This window comes from Fistularia commersonii, chromosome 20, assembly GCF_037954325.1.
Source record: "Fistularia commersonii isolate RoL2024-O1a breed Wild chromosome 20, RoL_Fcom_v1.0, whole genome shotgun sequence".
Taxonomy (NCBI): domain Eukaryota; kingdom Metazoa; phylum Chordata; class Actinopteri; order Syngnathiformes; family Fistulariidae; genus Fistularia; species Fistularia commersonii.
The window spans coordinates 4,547,902-4,568,838 of NC_141303.1; the positions used below are offsets into that span (position 1 = coordinate 4,547,902).

At 38.1% G+C, this 20,937-nt stretch overlaps 1 protein-coding gene across 2 annotated transcripts in view; it reads right to left on the reverse strand.

Moving 5' to 3' along the window:
• The window catches only part of akap7 (A kinase (PRKA) anchor protein 7), a 42,217-nt gene that overhangs the window by 14,534 nt on the left and 6,746 nt on the right, over positions 1–20,937 (reverse strand). For both annotated transcript variants that reach the window (XM_086167400.1, XM_086167399.1), the window contains exons 7-9: positions 18,808–18,920; positions 17,878–17,924; positions 17,546–17,646 (exon numbers count right to left, since the gene is read on the reverse strand). In XM_086167400.1, coding sequence (XP_086023526.1) covers positions 17,546–17,646; positions 17,878–17,924; positions 18,808–18,920 — 261 coding nt within the window. The remainder of the gene's footprint in view (positions 1–17,545; positions 17,647–17,877; positions 17,925–18,807; positions 18,921–20,937) is intronic.

Here is a 20,937-nt window from a genome sequence, read left to right on the forward strand (position 1 = left end):
GAGAACAGGCTACAAGATTCCCCCCCCCCCCCCAAACAAACAGGTATGCATTTAATCATGCTCATGTTGTGTTTCATTTTTTGTGTTTGCTTGTTTAGTGGTTTACAGCCTAATTGACTCTGAAGAGCTAAAGTGAATAATGTGAATCTTTAAGAAGACTCCTAAACCATGACAGAAGAGAGGGCACTGCTGAACAGTAGAAAATACAGAAACAGGGTGGAAAATACATGAACAAGTGATGCAGAAGTTTTCAAGGTGGCTTGTTTACACTGTGCTTGCTATTATATCTGTTTCAAAACCAGGCTACTGGTGTTTACTTACACAGTGCATCTCTGTGTAATCATCTATACTGTCGAAATAAGTATGTTTTTCACACATTGTGACTGAAATCAACCGTATGATGCTGTCTCATGTTGGTCATGGTCAAATTCATACAAACGCACGATGCTTGCATCGGGATAGAACAAAATGCGCGAGTTAGCGAGTGCACACGCACACAGACAGGCAAACTTGTGTACACACACACACACACACAAGTGCATGTCTTGCTGTGCCCATGAGGGGGATAGTCAACATATCACAGGGGTAGCATATGACCTACACGCACACACTCCATCTTTGTCTGCCCCCCTTGTGTTTGCCTATGTGCCTTTGTCTCAACATCATTTTTTCTTTGAGCCCCATCCCTCCTTTCCCCTCATTAGTCTTCATTCCTTGCCTCACTCTTTCCCTTTCTCCCTCCATGTCTCTGCTCTCAGAAGTAGGGCACAGTGGCTCGACTGTTTATAGCTATGCAGCTGCAAGCTCGGAGAGAGGAGGACACAGAGGAGCACAAGGGAGGAGGGCAGAAAAACAGTAAAAAGGGAAAAAAAAAGACGCTACACCATTATGTAATATGTGTTTTTTTGTGTCAATATAACAAAAGAGCACCTAAACACCCGCACAGAAAGCCTGCCTATTTTCACAGTTGACATTTTGACCAGTCAAAGTCCATTTTTATGACAGAAAAACAGCAGGATCAACATTTTATATGCAACACACACATACATGAATGTGTGCACACACACACACAAACACTTTATTATCAATGTTTAATCATCAACCTACTGGTGAGAAGCATTAAAAAGATTTCTTTGACCTTTGAATAAGTCAAGGCGTGGCTGCAAAACCGATGTCGGCATTCATAAGTGCTGTGCCTGTTTAATTAAAATCGCTGGTTCACCGAGAGCGAGAGTGTCGAAACACGATCAAATTTAATGCCCTACACTAGAATGAAGACTGGGGCAAAAGTGAGTAATTCAGACCACTACCAAAAATATTACACACGTTGCTGCCTGTAGTGAATGAGGCTTCCCCTTCATTGCAGATATATAAAGTAAATTACAATTAGTGCAGTAGAGGTCAGCTGAACAAAACACAGGATTAACACCTCTATCTAATTAGGTTACAATTAAGCAAAAATAAAAAATAAAGAGGAAAATTATTAATTATATATATAAATATTTATATATATTTTTTCTGATTTTATTTAGTTTTTCTTATCTTCTTTGGGATACTATTTTCCTACAAAAAAAAAAAAAAAAAAGTAAATAACAGTTGTGTGATTAGCCTTACCATGTGGAGTAATAATTTCAGGTTCCTCCTTTAGTAAAAACCTAAATTAACCCACACTCCAGCTGTATTGCAATAACAAGGGACAAATCACAGTTTGAAGCCGTAATCAAACCAAAATGCTGCACTGGTTCATTCCACAAGAGGTTCTTTTTCTCTCATGTAAGCTTTCGACTCATCAAATTCTCAAGGTGACAGATCTGTGCTTTCACTTCTGTTCTGAAAGCATGGAGTATTACGCCTTTAACTCAGCTCTGTAACTCGCCAATTTTGTGTAACACTCGAAAAACAGTCAACCAGTAAGATGTACAGTCATAGAGATGTTGAGATATTTGAATAATCACAGCTCCATGGTCATGTGCAGTGAGAAGAAAGAGCCCCCGAGGAGCCATTTTAAAGGTCAGCTTAACTGTTTCGTGTCGTTGTCGACACTGAAATACATGTTTGTTTTCTCAAAAGAATAAAAAACAAAAAAACAAAAACTAAGGCAGAAACAAACCATTTGTGGTCTAAAGGGAATGACCCCGAACGATTTTGGCAAACCCCTCTGGCATGCTGACATTTTGGTATCCATGTACTTCTCCAGACTTAAAGATGAACCGAGTGGGTCAATACTCACAGTATTTGAAAGATGATACTGCTGCTGTGCATTACAGGTGACAGACTAACTCTATTTACAGAAAGTCTTGTAGTTGTGGTAATGATGCTCCATGAGCATTAGGGACAATGTCCCATGTTACAGATTTTATCCCATTCTTTTAATCCTGCATCACCTTAGGGTTGATATTTGTGGTTTTACAATAACTTATCCATAACACATGTACCAGAGCTATCTGACTGATTTTGATTGGACATTGGATGATTTACTGACTCTTTACCCATTCTATTTTCTTTGTGTGATAATGTAGTTCCTGTGCCTTGTAAAACAAATGTTATTATTCTAAATGCTCACAGTTAATAACATGACAACCTAAAATAAGAGCATAAGGATCTTCTAACTTGCATCTTGATGTTCATTTTCATATCACATCATCTTGCAAATCTGAAAGTTGGGGAAGCTTACAGCAGTGAGCTGCCCTGCTTTTTTTGTACTTTGTGACTTTTTGTGGCCAACAATAATGCATATTCTGGAAGTGTATAAACTTGGACGTTTCTATTTAATGGATTTATTTAGCCGACTTAACGCAGAAAGATGGATAATGCTGAAAAATACCAACAGGTACAATAAATGACTTTTTCCCCGAACGGAACACCAAAGATGGCAAGTTGAGCTAAGCTATCCACGTTTTTGAAAAGCACAGTGAAGTAGGGTGATAAATAAAACAATATAGCCATCACTGTCCAAATGTCACAAATATTTTAACATGGGACTTAGAGAACTGCTCTCCTGAAGTATAGCTTTACAAGTGTGACGATTAAGGGAAAATCTATTTAAATGCCGAGATGAGCATGAAAATTGGAACAATGAAATGAGCTCTTTATTCTGAGTATAATGTAAATTAAAACATTGTCAACTGCTCCTGCTAACAAACACAATTATAAATGCACTGATATTCCCTATAGTCCAACAGTGAACACTGGCTGTTTATGTTGACCAATATGTGGCAAAATTATGTAGATCTAGTCAGCACAAGCCAATACGAGTGCACGAGTACAAAGTTTAGTAGTCAGCTTACAAATCATCCACGGAGCAGTGCCACAAAAGCAATGGGAGCTGAATAACACATCAGGAATTGAACCGACCTCAACTTTAACTCAAAAAATGCGGATCCACAAGATCGTGTTGTATATAAATTAAAACTGAATGGTCACTCGGCCTCTTTCAATCATACACTCAAGCGCTTGTCCATCTGCACACAAGTCTGTGAATGTAGCTTGCCGGTCACACACACACACCAAGACACATGACATATGGTGACACACATAGTGCCTGCACACATGAATGTATTCAATCCCTCACGATGGTAAACGCCATATCAATTTGAATGGTTTCTTCAACAACACATGCGAACCCAAGGAAAAAATAAGGATGACACACTTACCGATTTTCTCCTCAGCTTGCGAGAAAGGGAAACAGCAGAGTTGACCCATGGCGCCTCCCTACCCTCTCCTCCAGTTCCCCTCGCCCTGCTAATCCCCCACCTTTCTTCTCTAGTCCTCTTGTTCTAAAGACAGTCTGAGCCAGAGTTTGCCTCTGTCTCTCACTGTCGTTCTCCCTCCCCCTCTCCCCCCCGGTGCCACTCGTTCTCCTTCCTCAAAGGACAGACGGTCCGGTGAGGAGACGGGCAAAAAGAAGCCGGAGTATGGCCGCAGATGATGAAAAATGCGTACCAGTGGCTCCTTGCTATCGTTCTACTTTGCACTGACATAGGGAGGAGGGGTATGTGTGCATGTATCAGAGACAGAGAGCTGAGAGGGAGGGGGAGAGAGAGAGAGAGAGAGAGAGAGAGAGAGAGAGAGAGAGAAAGTGAGTGAGCGAGAAAGAGAATGGGAGAACTCGTGTATGTGTGTGTGAGAGGAGGAAATATTACTGTCATTTTGTCTTTGTGTAAAGAAGTGAGGAAAGCAGTGGAGGGTGTATAGGATGGGTTTTGTATTTACATGTGAGTCACCAGAAAGGTACGGACGAGGAGAAATGCATTGTGTTACTAGCTTTCAGTGAGTATTTATCTAGCATAGAAAATGCTTAGTGTGAGGAAAAAAGGAGCAGTGTATACAAGGAGACAGAAACGGGTGCAAGGGGGGCTACTAGCTTTGCCGTCACCTCAATATTAACCGTAGCTTGAATGATGGTATTTGAATTGCTTGCAGCTGTTGTTTATGGCTGTATTTATCTGTGCTTTTCCAGAGACTTGTAATTTTGATCTATAGAGGCAAAATACCCCTAAAATAAGTGAGAAAAAATGTGGTTTAAAAACTAGGTCAATTTCAGGTTTGAGGCAAGAAGAGTGGTGATGCAATATGGTGCCATAAAACATAATGTAGAGTTATAATTATGTACACATATACATGCCTATATATGAGAGAGAGAATGAGTGAGTGAGTCTTGGTCTGACTGATACTCTTAAAATGCTATAATGTGATTTGTCCTTCTATTGTATGTTGTGAAATTCTGTTGTTACTGAAATTCAATTATTACTGGTGCATATTTGAATTTGCTGACATGACCTCACCAAATCCTTTAAGTCCTAGACATTATGAGGTAAGGCCTCTATTGATTGGTCTTGTTTCTCTAGTACATCTCACTGTTGCAGTTATTCGATTGGATTAAGATCCAGGGAGTTAGGAGGTTAGGTCAACACCTTGAACTTTGTACCGTTTGTATGAAAAAAAAACATTCCTTGAACCCTTGTTGCAGAGTGCAAGGGCACAATATCCTGCTTAAGTGGTTTGGTCCCTTTCGGGAATACCGTTACTGTGAAGGGTTGTGCTTGCTCTGCAACATTGTTAAGTTACGTGGAAGGTGTTGTAATAACCTCTTCATTAATGCAGGACCTTACCAGCAAAATATTGGCCAAAGCATCACAGGGTCTCTATTGGCTTTCCTTTTTCCCCATATGATAGATGGATATGAAGCATCACCCTCTTATCCACATGATCTAAAAAAAACATGATTCATCTGCCCAGGGGACCTTCTTCCAATAATCCATTGTCCAGTTCTGATACTCAAATGCTAATTGTAGGTGCTTTCACTTGTGCACATTGAATCATGCTGGACACCCTGGCATTCTCCATGCTAAGCGCCAAACATAAAAAAAAAAAACAAAAAAAAACTATGATCGATTTTTTGTTCTCATACCTTACTATCTGGGCCAGGATGATTTTACCAAATAACTGGATCAGGAAAACATGTGCCAGCCTTTTCTTTCCATCCAACTGCAAGCCTTGGCCCTTCATGACTTTGCTGCCAGTGCATTGGTTTTCCTTCACAGGAATACTTCTAGTTTGTACTGACCTCTGCAGGCTGGGAACACCATGTTAGAACTTAAGTTTTGGAGCTAGTCAGATCTAATCTTCCAGCAGGCACAACTACACCTGTCTAATAGCTCAAATCCTGATACCTTCCCTTTACTAGCATTTAAGGCATCGGGTTTGAGGAGAAAATAATCACTTATAACTCAATATTTCCCTCTCCACTAACACCGGCCATGGTGTATTGATAATCACCTTTGGTGTAAGTGGTCATAATTTTATCGACTGATCAATGCACACAGTTTTGAAATTCACAGGTTTTGAAAACTTGAGCCTGAAATAGGTCTCTGTAGGCTGAAATTATTAGCCCATTTGGCATCTTATAGATGCAGTGTATCTCAATATATATATATTAGCCCATGTGAACCAATGATAAAGCATGTGCAATTTGAAAAATACGACCATTAATTAAAAATGAATTCTCTGCAGTGGTCTAGCCTGACACCAATGTCGTTATACTGCTGATATTTGACAGTGTATCAAAATAAATAACTTTTCATACAGTAGAGGGAATTCATATCAGCTTCAAGAAATTAGTATCATTGTAGCTCTCGGAAGGGTACTACTTCATGGTTCTAGACTGATGAAAAATATTACAGAGACATATAGAGTATAAGCCAAGTGCTGAGAGGTTCTGATGGTTCACAGATGTGTGATGATCGTTTTGTTTTTGATGCTCTCACCGGTCTGCCCATCATTATACAGTCACTCCTCACTTAACAACGTATTCGGTTAGAGACAACTAAGAGTTACGACGAGCGTTATGACTTTGACCAATATTAATTTAACAAAAATATCTCGAAGTTGTCACGTCAATGTATATGCGCCGAGTACAGTCGAGGCGCAGTCGAGAGTGTAAGTGTACCCAAACATAGCTGACTATGGTAAGTTGGGCTTAGGCAACTGGCAGCACTGAGGTACATCTTCTCTTCCTCAGTCACTAAGTCTCATTCAGTCGCCATTACCATAATTTAATGATATAATAAAAGATCTACAGCAATAACACCAACTCTATTGTCGACATTAGGCTAGGCTAACTTGTAACGTTTTCCCGACAGTAGGTTAACTTTTAGGCTAGCTTCCCGTAAGGCTATACGGTATACTACTGAAATAAAGGGAATCCTTCGCTTAACAATGAATTTGCTTAATGACATGGTTGCTGGGACGGACGATCATTGTTATGCGAGGACTGACCGCACATGAAATGTAAGTCTCAAACAGCATCAGGCTGAAGGATCTCTGTGAAGTGATAACAAATTGTGAAGATGAACATACTGGGGCTTTCATTAATTATTATCTGAATAGAAAAGCACATTAACACCTTTTATGTGTCTCTGCTGCTGTTGCTTGATTCCATCATACATTGTGAATGCACAATGAGCTCATAAAGGGTGACAAAGAACTTAAGACTTAATCTTCACGTTTAATGGAAACGGAAACAACAGCTGTTTTCATTCAATGAAGCAAATATAAAAGAAAGCAGCAAACGTGGTAAACTCGAATAAGAAATAGAGAGGGACATACTCTTTCTTTTAAGGTGCATGTGAATACCAGTCGTCAGAGTGCCTTATTAATACTGCAGTTTTACGAACAATTTATTACATAAAATTAATAAAGCAAGTTTATGAGTCCTATGCTGAGGAACCCATAACACAAAACACAGCAAGAAGCACCCAGCACTGTGTGTCACCATGTACTCTGTCATTACTGGTATAAGCATTTTCATGTTGGAAGGTGCCGTCCACCATGCCGAGTGAACACTTGTCATTGAGTCTTGTCAGCTGTGGGAAATGTCCTTAGTTACTTCTCAGACGTTGCTTGTCGACAGAGCCATGTTTTCCCTTTATCTCTTACAATAGTCTGTGCATGTGTTTTTGTGAGCATAACATTATCTCTTTGGAAACTGAAATGAATGTCCTTATGAATGGGCAAAATACAATCAAATAGTAATAGCATAATCTTTTTGTGTAAAGCAATAACCTCATTTTTAACAGTAATGAGGTGGATGAAGCACAGAGATGGTTCCACACAATCGACAGGCCTCGGGTCATGTCCTCTCCACAGGCCGCTTCAGTTGCTTTACTGATATGTCCTCCAGTGAAAGCAAAGAACCACAATTTTTGGAGTCAGACTGTACACAAGCCGAGAATGGGGAAGGGCAGTGGGTTGCACACACATATAAATAAAATAAATACTCACTAAAATAGGCACACCAACTAATCACACACTTTGTGGTGTATTATGCACTTAGCTCAGCTGCATGAGCACACAGTGGACCCCTTTCTCCAAGAGAAGCATTTAGCTCCCAGCTGCCACTTCACAAACAAGCACTGGTGCTGGTGCTTACACAGACACACACGGACAAGCTCTGTGAATGCTAAATGTAAGCAGTGACCAAAGGCAGCTCCAAATGAGCATCATCAATACTGCGTATACAGTTTGTATATAAAAAACACACTACACACACTCAAATCCCAACCCTATTATTGTTATTATCCATAAAGTAGCCGCTTTGTTTTCCTCCCAATGCAGATTCTAGACTTAAACCTGAACATCTGGAGCGTGACTTGAGGCTAAATTTTGTGGATCTTGCTGTTTCTTCTATATGCGGTAGACCACTACCTGTTCTAGCATACAGGTAGTTCCTTATCGACTAATTGACTAATAGCTTAATGTGAGAGTAGTGTTAGTGTAACAGATCCTTCAGTTTGGCGGGATTTGTAACACGAATACCAATCTGAAATACTGAACTTCTTCTTGACAGTACTATTGCTGGCACTTTAAAGTTTTTTTGGTTAATTTACTGACAAAAAGCATAGAAAGTATTAACAGGAGAATGCAACGATGCAAACAACAAGGAGTAGCATGTACGTCTGCCGAGTTTGTTTATGTGTTCATGCATTGAGACACGTTCACAGCTCAATTCATAATTCGATTGAAAAACTGTTCGTAGGCCAAATTTTTTTTTCGCGATCAGAGGCGTTTGCCGAGGTACTGCTGGACTTGTGTTGAAATCTCGAACAGTTGCACATCCAATATCACGAACAAAGGACGGTGATTGCTTTCAGATACAACAGAGCACGTTACTACAGAGTGAAAGCCCAAAATATATTCATGTAATATCCTTCAGAATACAGGGATGGAAAGACAGAAAGAAGGAAAACACACGAGTGAGAAAGAAATAAGCACTAGCATCATTGACTTTGTTTAGCTGAAGGTCGACTCTTGGTGCCTCTACTTTGTCACCAGACAGGTTATACACACAAAGCAATAGGACGAGAGCTTGGTGCAGATAACAGGGACTTGAGTCTCCATCTCACTTTATAGCTGTTTATCAAAAAGCTGTAATGAATGATTAACGATATGTGTGCTCTTGTACCTACATACAAGGTCTGTCATGTAGACGCTACAGTGTGAAATGCTCAAAATCCAGATGTATTTCACTGACAAAAATTCTGACAAATATCTATAGCATTTTTTTTAGACCTGTTACATGGATGATGAGAGATGACTTTTCATGCAATATAGCATATAGTAGAAACCTAGCTTACGAACACCCCTAATCATGAAAAATAAAAAAATAAAAAAATTTAAAAAAATCAGCCCACTATCAGGGTTTATAATCAAAATTTTAATAGAGCTGCGAACACACAAATAAACAAACTCACAGGCTTTCCATGTTGTAGCCTTGTAGGTTAGCGGCAGTCTGTTAGTCGTCGTTGTTTACATCGTTCATTGTTATGCTCTGTTATAATGCCTTTTTTGAAATTAACTTATGGTGTTAAGAAGAAGTTAAGAATTATAGTTGATCTAAAGAAGGAAGTAATAGCTAAATGTGAGAGGGGTGTTCATATTACAAATCTTGCCAAGCAGTCCGACATTGCCAAGTCAACCATCTGTACAATCCTGAAGAACAAAGATGCGCTAAAGATGGCTGTTTTTGATAAAGAGATCACTACTTCCACGAAGCAAAGGTCTCAAGTCTTAGCAGAAGTAGAAAAGAGACTGTTAGTTTCAATTAATGAAAGACAGCTTGCTGGAGATAGGGTTTGCGCGGATCTTAAATGCAAGAAGGATTTACCTTTGCATGCTGTTTTGATGAAGATAACAGAGTGAAGTATTGTTGAGAAGAGAAAAAAAACAGTTATATTTAAGGTTATCTTTAATTCCTTTCTGAATTTTTATCACAAATAAACCCATGTTCAGTTTGCTAACATTTCATTTGTCGACTTAAGAATGAATTCAATTTGTAAGCAGAGGTTCTGCTGTATAGACACCCTACTGCGTTTTGTATACTACGTTCCAATCTCTTGGCCTTATCATGGAATTTGAATTTGTATGTTAACAAGCACTTCAAACTTAATCCAAGTGACAAAAAAAAAAAAAAAAAAAAAAAAAAAAGAGTAAGAATATGCATCACAGATTTCAGCATACATACACAATAAGATAAAACAAAATCAACTCAATTACAATGCAAGTAGACACTGCAATAGATCCATATCTGACACATCTCTGTGTATTGTATTTGGCTGGCTCATATGCACTGTCGAGACTGTCAAAATGAGGGATCAGTAAACTAAATAAGCATCTGTGAATGTATTTTTCTGTCACATTCACTATGGTGGATTTCTATTTCTACTACATTTTGTTTTTTTAAACAAATAACTATACCACTTGTAGCACTCGCATTTAAATCTAAACTATGAAAATGTCTCATATGATAATGTCTCATGAACTATGATAATATCTCGGACCTTTTGATGGCTTGGACTTGCAACCGGCTGTTATTCTGAGTAACACACACAATTCATTTTAAGTATTACAGTGACATCAAATAGTCACAGCAGAATGCACAAGAAGGCATTTCTTGCCTAATGATTTTTTGTAAGCGTGTTTGACAGAGCAAAATAAACGTTGCAACAAATGTTGAGACAAAATAAATGTTGAAAATAAACAACACTGAAACAAGACGTTGAGAGGAGTACACGCTGTTTCGGGTGATTCTCATTAAATGCGACACACAAATCAAGAGACAATCTTCTTGTCTTAAGTTTCTAATTCTCTAATTTTCTAATTTTCCTCCATCTGTCAACATATTCTATTATTTCCTTTGGATTTCTTTCCATCTAGAGGTGTCATTCCTGCTTTTCATGATCCACGTCAGCCTTCTCTGTCTGTCCATTAAAACGAAATGCCAAAATTGTTGCGCTTTTAATATCACTTTCACTCAGACTTTCACCATCTGTCTGGCCATCATACCAGCTCTTCTCCTCGCTTTCCTTTTTACCGCACCTTGTTCACCTCTTTCCATCTGTCTTTGTTTCACTCGTAACATTCATCTAGTTTCGCTTGCTTATTCTCACTCGTGCCTTCACTTATCATGTTCTACTTCTCCTTCACTTATCCTTCTATCCTCTTATCTGCTCAGTCATTGCGGAATTAGTTTCTTTCCTCCTTGCCCTCTTCTCCAACTTGCCCTTTGTCCTTCCTTGTCTCATCTGGTTAGTGTCATTCCAGCCCTTGTTTTATCTTCTTAATGTTTCTTCTCTTCACCTGCTACCTATTACAATACCAACATTGGGTAAGACACTGGTCTGTTTTCTGTATCCATAGAGCAGGGAGCTATGCTTTCACATTTGTTTTTGATTTCCCCTCATTTTCAGAGCACTACATATGCCATCAAGCCTGATATTCAGGTTGAATTAGTTTCTATACTCCATCTGACACTACTTGAAATCAGTGCTGGAGAAGGATTTAATTTTTCATGATAAAACAATAGATAGCTCCAGTTTTACACGAGCAAAGTAAAGCAGCCCACTTACCAACTGGGTTAAATGCCATCCAACCCTAGTGCTGCATATTAATTTTGATTTAAAAAAGCCTTAATCGCACATAGTATCTTCCCTATCATGGTTGTCAGTTTTGGTGCCTTTTTTCCTTCTGGAATACTACTTAGCAACATAATAAGTTCCAACCAATTTTGTCCCAAGTTATGTTTTCCAACTAAAATGTTGTTATGCAATAGAAGGTTTTGAAAAGCTAGACCTCTAGATTTATTCAAGGAATTTCAATATTCTGTATTTGGAAACATTCAAAAATGAGCATAGACAGAGTTTAACTTAATAGCTCTGCCGAGTAATTAATTTGGCTGTGTGTCTGTATGGGATTATTCACAATATGGAGTATGTCTGGTTAAGCTTAGGTGAAATGCGTATTTACATAACTATTTCTAAAAAACAAGATACATCTCTTTTTGGATGTTTCTTTTGCACTCTCCCCCATAATTTTTCTTAAATGAAATGATCAGCCACTGCGATCTGCTGCCGATGCCTGGCTACTTGTAATATGCAGTGGAACTCACTGAATGAAAAATAGCAGAGCAGCACAGTCGGGTTAAAAAAAACAAAAAAAAAAAACAAATGACCTTCTCTATAATAAATACTAAAAGGTTGCAGAGAAACAAACTGCCCTCATCGGTCAGTGAGAGCTGTTTGAGTGCATTTGTAAACGTGCGTATTTGTCTCTTTTTATGCCCACACACTGTGTTAGTGGTTCTTGATGTAAAGTTGGGTGTTGTGAGTATATTCAGCTGTAAATACCAAAAGGGCAGAGAAACTGCCGTACCTAATTGTCCACAGACAGTATTACCGCACTGCTGCACACCAGCTGCAAATGTCACACCAACAACATACATATGAGAACACTCACCAACAGGATGTTTTTCCTACGTCCTAACATCTTGAAATTTCACCCTTTAATGTTTTTTTTCATTGCTAAATGGAACACACCCATTTAACAGGAAAATAGCACATCTGACCAGTTTCTCCAATCCTTGCAAAATTAGGACATTTGAGGCCACAACTTGGACTTATAAATATTAAAAAGAATCACGCAAAACTTAGCTTTACAGATAAAGGAACAAGATACATGAGAACTACTATTGTTTAATTCTGAGTTGGAGTCTTGAAGATACTGTTTTTAGTTACAGTATGTCAAATATAATGGCCCTGAATGGATATGCTGTTGGCAAGCCACAGATGTCACAGTTAGAAAACTCAACAGCGAGGCTTTTCAAAAATTAAGCGCCATTCATTCAGGACTGTCGATAGATATTATTATCATAATTTCCGCAGGGAAATCTGCACAATCAAGTTTTGACATGAGAATACTTGCAACAAGATCTTCATTATCAGGGCATCATTACATTGGTGGTTCTGTTTTCCCACCATCCGTCACCATCATCTTTTTCATTTGTGTTTTTAACAGCTCCAAATATCTCAAAAGAGAATTGGTGTTTGACAATGTGAGACTTTCACATCTTTTACAATTTTAATGTCCTTGACAGACTGTTCAATGCCTTATGGACTATAAATAATAAAATCATTAAATTTCCTCCAACAGCCGCTTGCGACACATCATTCGACTGTTGAACTATTAGACCATATAATTTCACACAAAGTGACAAATCTCTCCATATCCACTTTATCAAGTAGGCAATAAGTCTAGAATGTGTATAATTCACAAAAAATAATTACATCGGTACAAAGACTTAATCTGTTACTGGGATCCAATAAAAAAAAAAAAAATTGCATTTTCTTTTTATTCATGTTTCAGATTTTTCCAAATTAAGAATTTTATGTTGGTAAGGGCTTTAAAAAAATGATACGGTCCTTTTATTTTGGTTGTGTTGGAACAGGGTGTTTAAAAGTGAGCAAATGGTTGTGCACATCGCAATGACGTATCAATCAGTTCTCCTCTAATCTTTTGAAGTGTTGTTTCGGTCAGTCCATCGGAGAACAATTTGTATGTAAATTTGCATGTTTTAAACTTACATTTTTGAATTCTGACTAAAAACTCATTGTTTACTTGCTCATCATCAATACACAACCCAGTTGTGGATGTTCCAATTTCAAACATAATAGTCCACCAGGAAAACAGTGACCGTGGAAGAATCTCACTGTGAGGCGGCATCATACAAGTACCTTGTGGTAGATAAATTATTAAACTGGTGCAATGACGCAAACTTTCTGTCACATGATTCTTCAGAAAGTCATCGCTCAGCCTTTGCTTTGCTGTTCTGTCTCCCATTTGCCATGACAGTACCTATCCACATATCAGCAGTTTAACAGCACTTTGCGCTACACTTGACAGGGCTTTTATGATGTTCATGTTCTGGCAAAGACAGTCGCGTCATTGTTCAAATTCTTTTGACCCCATAAATTGCAGTTATAAATATTAAGCTACACCAGATATCAGTGAGATTCTATATACATGACATAAAGATATTATTGTAATCCTCCACACTGAAAACCAACAGCATAAATATGGTATCAAGTCATCATTTAATACAATCAGGTGTTCAGCATTACCTTTCATACATGTACCTGTGCATTGTTGTGGAAAAACACTTGACAAAAACATGAGCTGAGAAGTGTGAGGTAGACACTCCCCTCTGCTTTCTAACTCCCCCACACACACTGTCACTTGGTGTCTCTCAGACGGCCCACTGATCCACAACATTGTGACAGAACGCTTCCGCACATACTGGTGCCACAGACTTTCCGCCGAGCGCAGTTTCTTATGCACACGCGCGCACACACAATCAAACGGCAATTACTTTGACTACATGACAGCATTGCATTGGGAGTTCCTGTCAATCAACTGTCTGTATAAATTCCTCTGTATTTCTCACTTGTGGACTCTTTCACCACAGATGCTTGCTCTATGAGTGCACAGATTATTCAAAGCGTTCATTGCCACATGTACAGTGTAGAAACATGTTTCCCTGTAAAGTAAAATTCCTAATTTGCTGTCCACGGTGCATTTGGTTATGTGCTGATCATGTACTCTTGGTGGATGTTAGTGAAAATTGCATTACTCATTTTTTAGAGCATTAGTCATATTTCTTCCAAATGTTTCCTGTTTAAGCGTATTTCCAAGGTTATATTACATACATGTACATACACTATATGGCCAAAAGTAATCGCTCGCATATGAATTTAAGTGACATCCCATTCCTAATCCATAGGGTTCAATATAATGTTGGTCCAACCTTTGCAGCTAGAACAGCTTCAACTCTTCTGGGAAGGCTGTAAACAAGGTTCAAGAGTATGTTTATGGGAATTTTTGACCATTCTTCCAGAAGCACATTGGTGAGGTCACACACTGATGTTGAGAAGGCCTGGCTCTCAGTCTCCGCTCTAATTCATCCCAAAGGTGTTCTATCGGGGTGAGGTCAGGACTCTGCGCAGGCCAGTCAAGTTCATCCACACCAGACTCCGTCATCCATGTCTTTACAGACCTTGCTTTGTGCACTGGTGCAAAGTCATGTTGGAAGACTGGGCACCAGTCCTAACTGGTCCTACAAAATTGGGAACATGGAATTGTCCAAAATGTCTTGGTATGCTGAAGCTTACAGAGTTCCAGCTCTTGAAAAACAACCCCACACCATAATCCCCCCTCCACCAAACTTCACACTTGGCTCAATGCAGTCAGACACGTATCGTTCTCCTGGCAACCGCCAAACCCAGACTCATCCGTCAGATTGCCAGATGGATAAGCGTGATTTGTCACTCCAGAGAATGCGTCTCTAGTGCTCTAGAGTCCAGTGGCGGCGTGCTTTACACCACTGCATACAACGCTTTCCATTGCACTTGGTGATGTGCTCGGCCGTGGAAACCCATTCTATCAAGCTCTCTGTACACTGTTCTTCAGCTAATCTGAAGGCCACATGGCGTTTGGAGGTCTGTAGCAGCTCCGACACTTTATGTGGTCTACTACTTTGTGGCTTAGTTGCTGTTGTTCCCAAACACGTCAATGTTCTTACAGTACAGCTGACAGTTGACTGTGGAATATTAAGGAGCGAGGAAGGAAATTTCACGACTGGATTTGTTGCACAGGTGACATCCTATCACAGTTCCAAACAGGAATTCACTGAGCTCCTGAGAGCAACTCATTCTTTCACAGATGTTTGTAAAAACGGCATGCCTAGGTGCTTGATTTTATACACCTGTGGCCATGGAAGTGATTGGAACACCTGATTCCCATTATGTGGATGGGTGAGCGAATACTTTTGGCCGTATAGTGTATGTTAAAGCCACAATTAGGATAAGCTTTAGCATTAATAGGTTTGTAAATACTCCAAAATAGTAGCTCACAACAAAATAAGTTTAGAAACAGTCTTTCTTACATGTGATATAAAATACAAAATAGTAAAGAATTACTGCAGAATGTGAAATTGGAGTGAAATTGGTTATTCTAAACTCAATGCTAATTTTGCACTGTTTTTACTTCTTACTAAGTAAGAATTTTATGTTATTGGGTGGCTTTAGTTTTTCTGTGACTGTTTTTATCCAAATGAAAACACTTCAACATGGGTGTGTATTTTTATCTGACTTTTGAGATTACAGTATAATGCGTATAAAACCATACACTATAATGCCTGCAAAAAGCACACTCTAATGACGTTTAGAAATAGGTCACAACATTTTGGGTAATTAACTTGAAGAGTTTCATTCCAAACTACTAAAAAGGTATGTTTCTCTTTATTGTTTGCCAGTGAATTCAGTTTTAATTTTACAGTCAGCTTCTGTCAGCAACAGTCCGATAGAGGCCAGTGAATTTCTCTAAATAACTATAATGGTGTGTTGGTTTTAATATCAGGGGCTGATGTATTTATATTTTGTTGTATTACAGTGTGTGGGTGTGACAGTGAAGCTGTACACGACTCAACGTCAAGAGCAAAGTAAGAGAGAGAGTAGTTTGTCACGAACAACAAATCTAAACTGCCAGTAAACAGGACTCCTCATACCAAATGGAAAAAAAAAAACAAGATAAAGTGAGCAAATAAAGCATTATTCTTTCTCTGTTTGCCCCCAAACCACCGCTGCTGTCGTTCACAAACTGCAGGTGCTACTCAGCAGACGACAGATAAACAATTTCACTGTGACACTGGGAAATGAAACAGATTCTCCATCTCACTGTGTCACATCGCTTTTGGGTTCACAGCATCACGGACAACAACATGGATTTCGTAGGAATCCTTTTGATATCACGCAGCTCACAGCAATCGAATCAATCAAATACCTGGATGTAAAATGATGGTTAAAAATAGAGGCCACATGTGCTCTGGTGAATCGCATTATTCAACTAAAGTGATGAGGTCAGAGGGCATGATCTGCAGAAGATACTACTATTGAACAACTGGTTTTCCTGGGGAGTATAAAAAGTATTTTGTATCCCTTTCCTCCTTTTGGAAACAATACTAGCTACATCTCCAAAACAGGGGGAAATGATAATGAAGCACTTTTGAATACCAAATTATACTATGAGTAGTAATCACTCTCTTTCTCTTAGATTTCATTCGGAAAGCTATTACAACACCGCACGTGCCATTATTTTGACACACAACAGTCAAAAGACCAGTGCACTTGTCATGTGTGAAATCCTCAGGCAAAACTAAATGAAAGCTGAATGTAATGGCAAGCTGTGGGTATTAAAGCCTGGTACATTATTTTAGAGAGAAGTCCATTGTTGTATAAATGTCCTTATCCATTTCTCAGCACTGTGCACAAGCCTAGAGATACTTGATATCTGGTTATAGCTCAAGGTTACATGAGGCTATTTTTCTTCCACCACTAAAATTATGAAATCTACCTTAAGCTCTTTGCCCGAGCAAACATCCTGCAAAGTCTCAGCACACTAATAGTCACTAAAATCCTTCCCTCCATGTCTATGATGGTTTCCAAGATGCTTTAAAAACAGATGGATTCAATAAAGAGCTTTTTTCCATTAATTTATAGCAAATGAACTGTAAAATGTGCTACTATAAAATGCTCTGTAGCTAATAAGTAGGCGGTGAATCTGTCCAGTATGTAGGAAGAACACTCCCTCTGGTGGCTCAATACTGTACTAAAAAAACTGCTGCGTGACCACAAGGTTGCAGTGAAGTGTCTATACTGACCGATTTGAAGTGACATCTCCGTGTGGTAATATCCATCCTGCTGTTTCTTTTTCAACATGGAGCAAAGATCTACACGCTCAACAGTTTGGTCTCCAAAAAACCTGAGAATCAGAGAGCAGGATGAAATGAGTGACCGCAGTTTGAGGATGATTGTCCATATGATTGATGCCTGACTTGAGAATCAAAGCGTTCAGCTTCAAATGCATTATGAATTTCTGTGACAACAACATAGAATAGTAAACATGAATAAGGGAGAATGGGTTTTATAATGAATGATGGGATATTAAGTGCTTCATTTGTCCTTTTTCTTTCTGATATATGGAAGTTCCTACCTGTTGGTATAGTTGGAGAAAAGGGCCGGGTCCACACGCTTTATACCCTGAGAGACAAAGAAAGCAAGAGAATAGATAAATATAATTTATTCAAAGTTTATCACATGCACGTCCATTTTTGACAGATTCTGGAAGCGGTGAGGACCGTCTGGCAGGCGCCAGACAGGAAGGGATGTCATCAGGTGTCAAAGCTAAACAAAACACTGAACTCTTCTTCCTGTTTGTCTGCTGTCAAATTCCTATGTCCTTCTGATAAATTTTCAACTGATTAATTTCCTCTCCCCATTTTGCTTTATCAGTGCATTCTGCACCCACATCTATACTGTTGGAGTCCTCATTCCATGGCTCAATTATTTTCTACTTTCTTTTTATCTGATGCTATGCCATTTATTAAGTTTGATTTTAGATATTTATTTTCAATATAACACACCAAACATTATTCTTGCTTTTATTTGGTTGGTGATATCTTGTATTCTTGTATCCAAATACTGAAAGAGACAAGTTCAACATAGGACATCCCCTTTTCCCATGATACATATATTTATAATCATATTTTAAAAAACAACAAACAAACACTAAGGAATAATATTAAAAGAAATGTGAATCAATAACAATAAATAGCATGGCTAGTTGCACATTTTGTCTGGGAGATTCAGTTCCAGGGCTATATACAACCGGGAACTCAACAGGGAAACCAATTAGTTAATGTATGAGGAAACAAATTAAAGAGTAAGAGAAAGGAGAGCTTTTATTTTCTGCTAATTAATAAATAGTTAAAAAAAAAACTATAAAAGTATTCATGTCCTTACTCTCAAAAATAGGTTGGGGTTTTAATTTTTCAATAAATGAAAAAAAAAAATTGGTTGCATAGAATGATACTTCACAGCACATGTTAGCAAACACTGATCGCACATAGACGTCATTGTTTACCTGAGCTCTTAGTTTGGATGCTCTGGACAGCTTCATAATGGTGAGGTGCGGTTCAAACCCACGATTGTTTCCTTGAAGAAGGCCCCGCTCCTCAAAATGCTTTCGCAACAACTCTGCAACAAAAAAGTAAAGCCTTGCAAGAATTCTGTATGCATTCGCAGGACTCAAGGAATGATTCACAGTATGGATTGAACTATTTCTATTATGCTGGCTACACAATTGTTTTATTTCTGGTTTTTGAAACCTAAGCAGATATTAGGCTACATATAAATATAGGCATCAGCATATCTGGATATTGATTTGTTTCCTTATTTCCATATTGTGAAAGATGTATTTAAAAAAGACAAATTGATAATTATGAAAGAGGCAGGTAATCACACAGCTATCACTAGGAGGCGAACTTAGATTTGGAAGTACAAAACTAGAGAATTTTTTGGGGGTTGAGATGGTGTGTCATAGGATGCGGGAATAAACAACAACAAGAAAAGACATTTTGGTTGTAAATCATTTTCGCGGACAAATATAAACACATACAGAGGTGCAAACAAACAAGAAGGTTGACCCTGCAAGAGCAAGAGCACGCTGACCGACACACAAAACAATGAGGCTGAGAGAGAGAAATCAGTGATTTATTTTTAGAAAAGCAGCACATCAAGGAGAGAAAGGTTAGTATATAATCAATAGAAGTGGTGGACAGAGAAAACAAGAGCACAGGCTGCTCCATCCCATTCCGATCGGTCCTTATTTTTCTTGTTCCATATTTTACACTTGGAAAATATGAATATTAAAACATTATTTGGGACTGTCTTCACAAATCATAAGAATTCTTTAGAAGAAATTAAAAGAAAAATTTGAATAATCGCACTGGTGGAGAGGAGTCATTCTGATCTCTTAACAATCCTTATGTGTCAAAGCCTTTCAGGGGTTTCTAATAAGACTTCTTTTGTGCAGAAAACATAGATGAAGAAAACAGTAAACAAGTTAGGTATAAATATAATCTCAATTTATCAGGATTTCCATTCAGAGCCTTTTATAGTCAGGTCTGAAGGTGTTTGGACTGAGCACATTACTTCTATACACAACACAGCGCTATAGCATAGGAATGAAATAATCAAGATGTTTGAAGCTCAGACTTTCACCTCTGATTTAAGGGGTTTAAAAATATCTATATATTTACCTTCCAGGAGCTATCATCATTTGAATTTGCATACACATACAAAGCAGTGCTCCTGTTTCCCCCCTGGATTTTGTTGCTGGTTGTTGTATGGCTACAAGTTTTTGTGTGTCTGTAAATCGAAGAAACAACAAAACTAAGGAACTTGACAACAAAGACCAATTATTCCCCAATGGATATGCTGTGTTTAAATATATTATATGTATTAAGTATTTTCTTTTAATTAAAGTGACACACAATCTTCTTTTTGTAGATATATTTCAAACGGGAGCTCCATGTTGGAGTGATATTGGAAAAAGATAATACATCATGATATCCAGAAGTCTGTCTTTGTGTATAAATGAAGATTAGTTAAAGTTCACATTTATTTTGATGTTTGATTAAGTGAACTGTTGCCTTTAAAAGCATGTCTACGTGCATTAATCTCATCTAAATCTTTAAATATAACTCTGTTTCATATTAACAATTTTTTTCTTTTTGATACTGTTGTTTAAATCCTCCAAACTACAATATAAAAAAACAGTTGATTTTTCACAGTGACTACATTTTTAATAAGTTTGTAGCATGTTTATCCAAACCTAATAAAAATAAACAAGTTGATATTGGTATAAATCAAAAACCAAGATCATACCTGACAACTGACCATGACTGGATAAATTGTTTTAGAACCCTTTAAACTTTGTAAAACAGTGTATCACAATTTAAGATATAAAAAATAAATGTAAAATAAAAAAAATACAGGATTCAATGCCAAAGGTTATACAAATATAGATAATATTTGCAAATAGTTTCCCCAGACCTACTTTGAATTAGGAATGTGTATAAAAAAATGGTGAATATTGATTTGGTTAATCAAAACTGATCTTCCTGGATTTGTTTCAGAATAATGTTGTCAGTAACTTTGCATTGCAATGACAGTGCATTCAAAGCTACTGTTATGTGCAAGTAACTAAAGC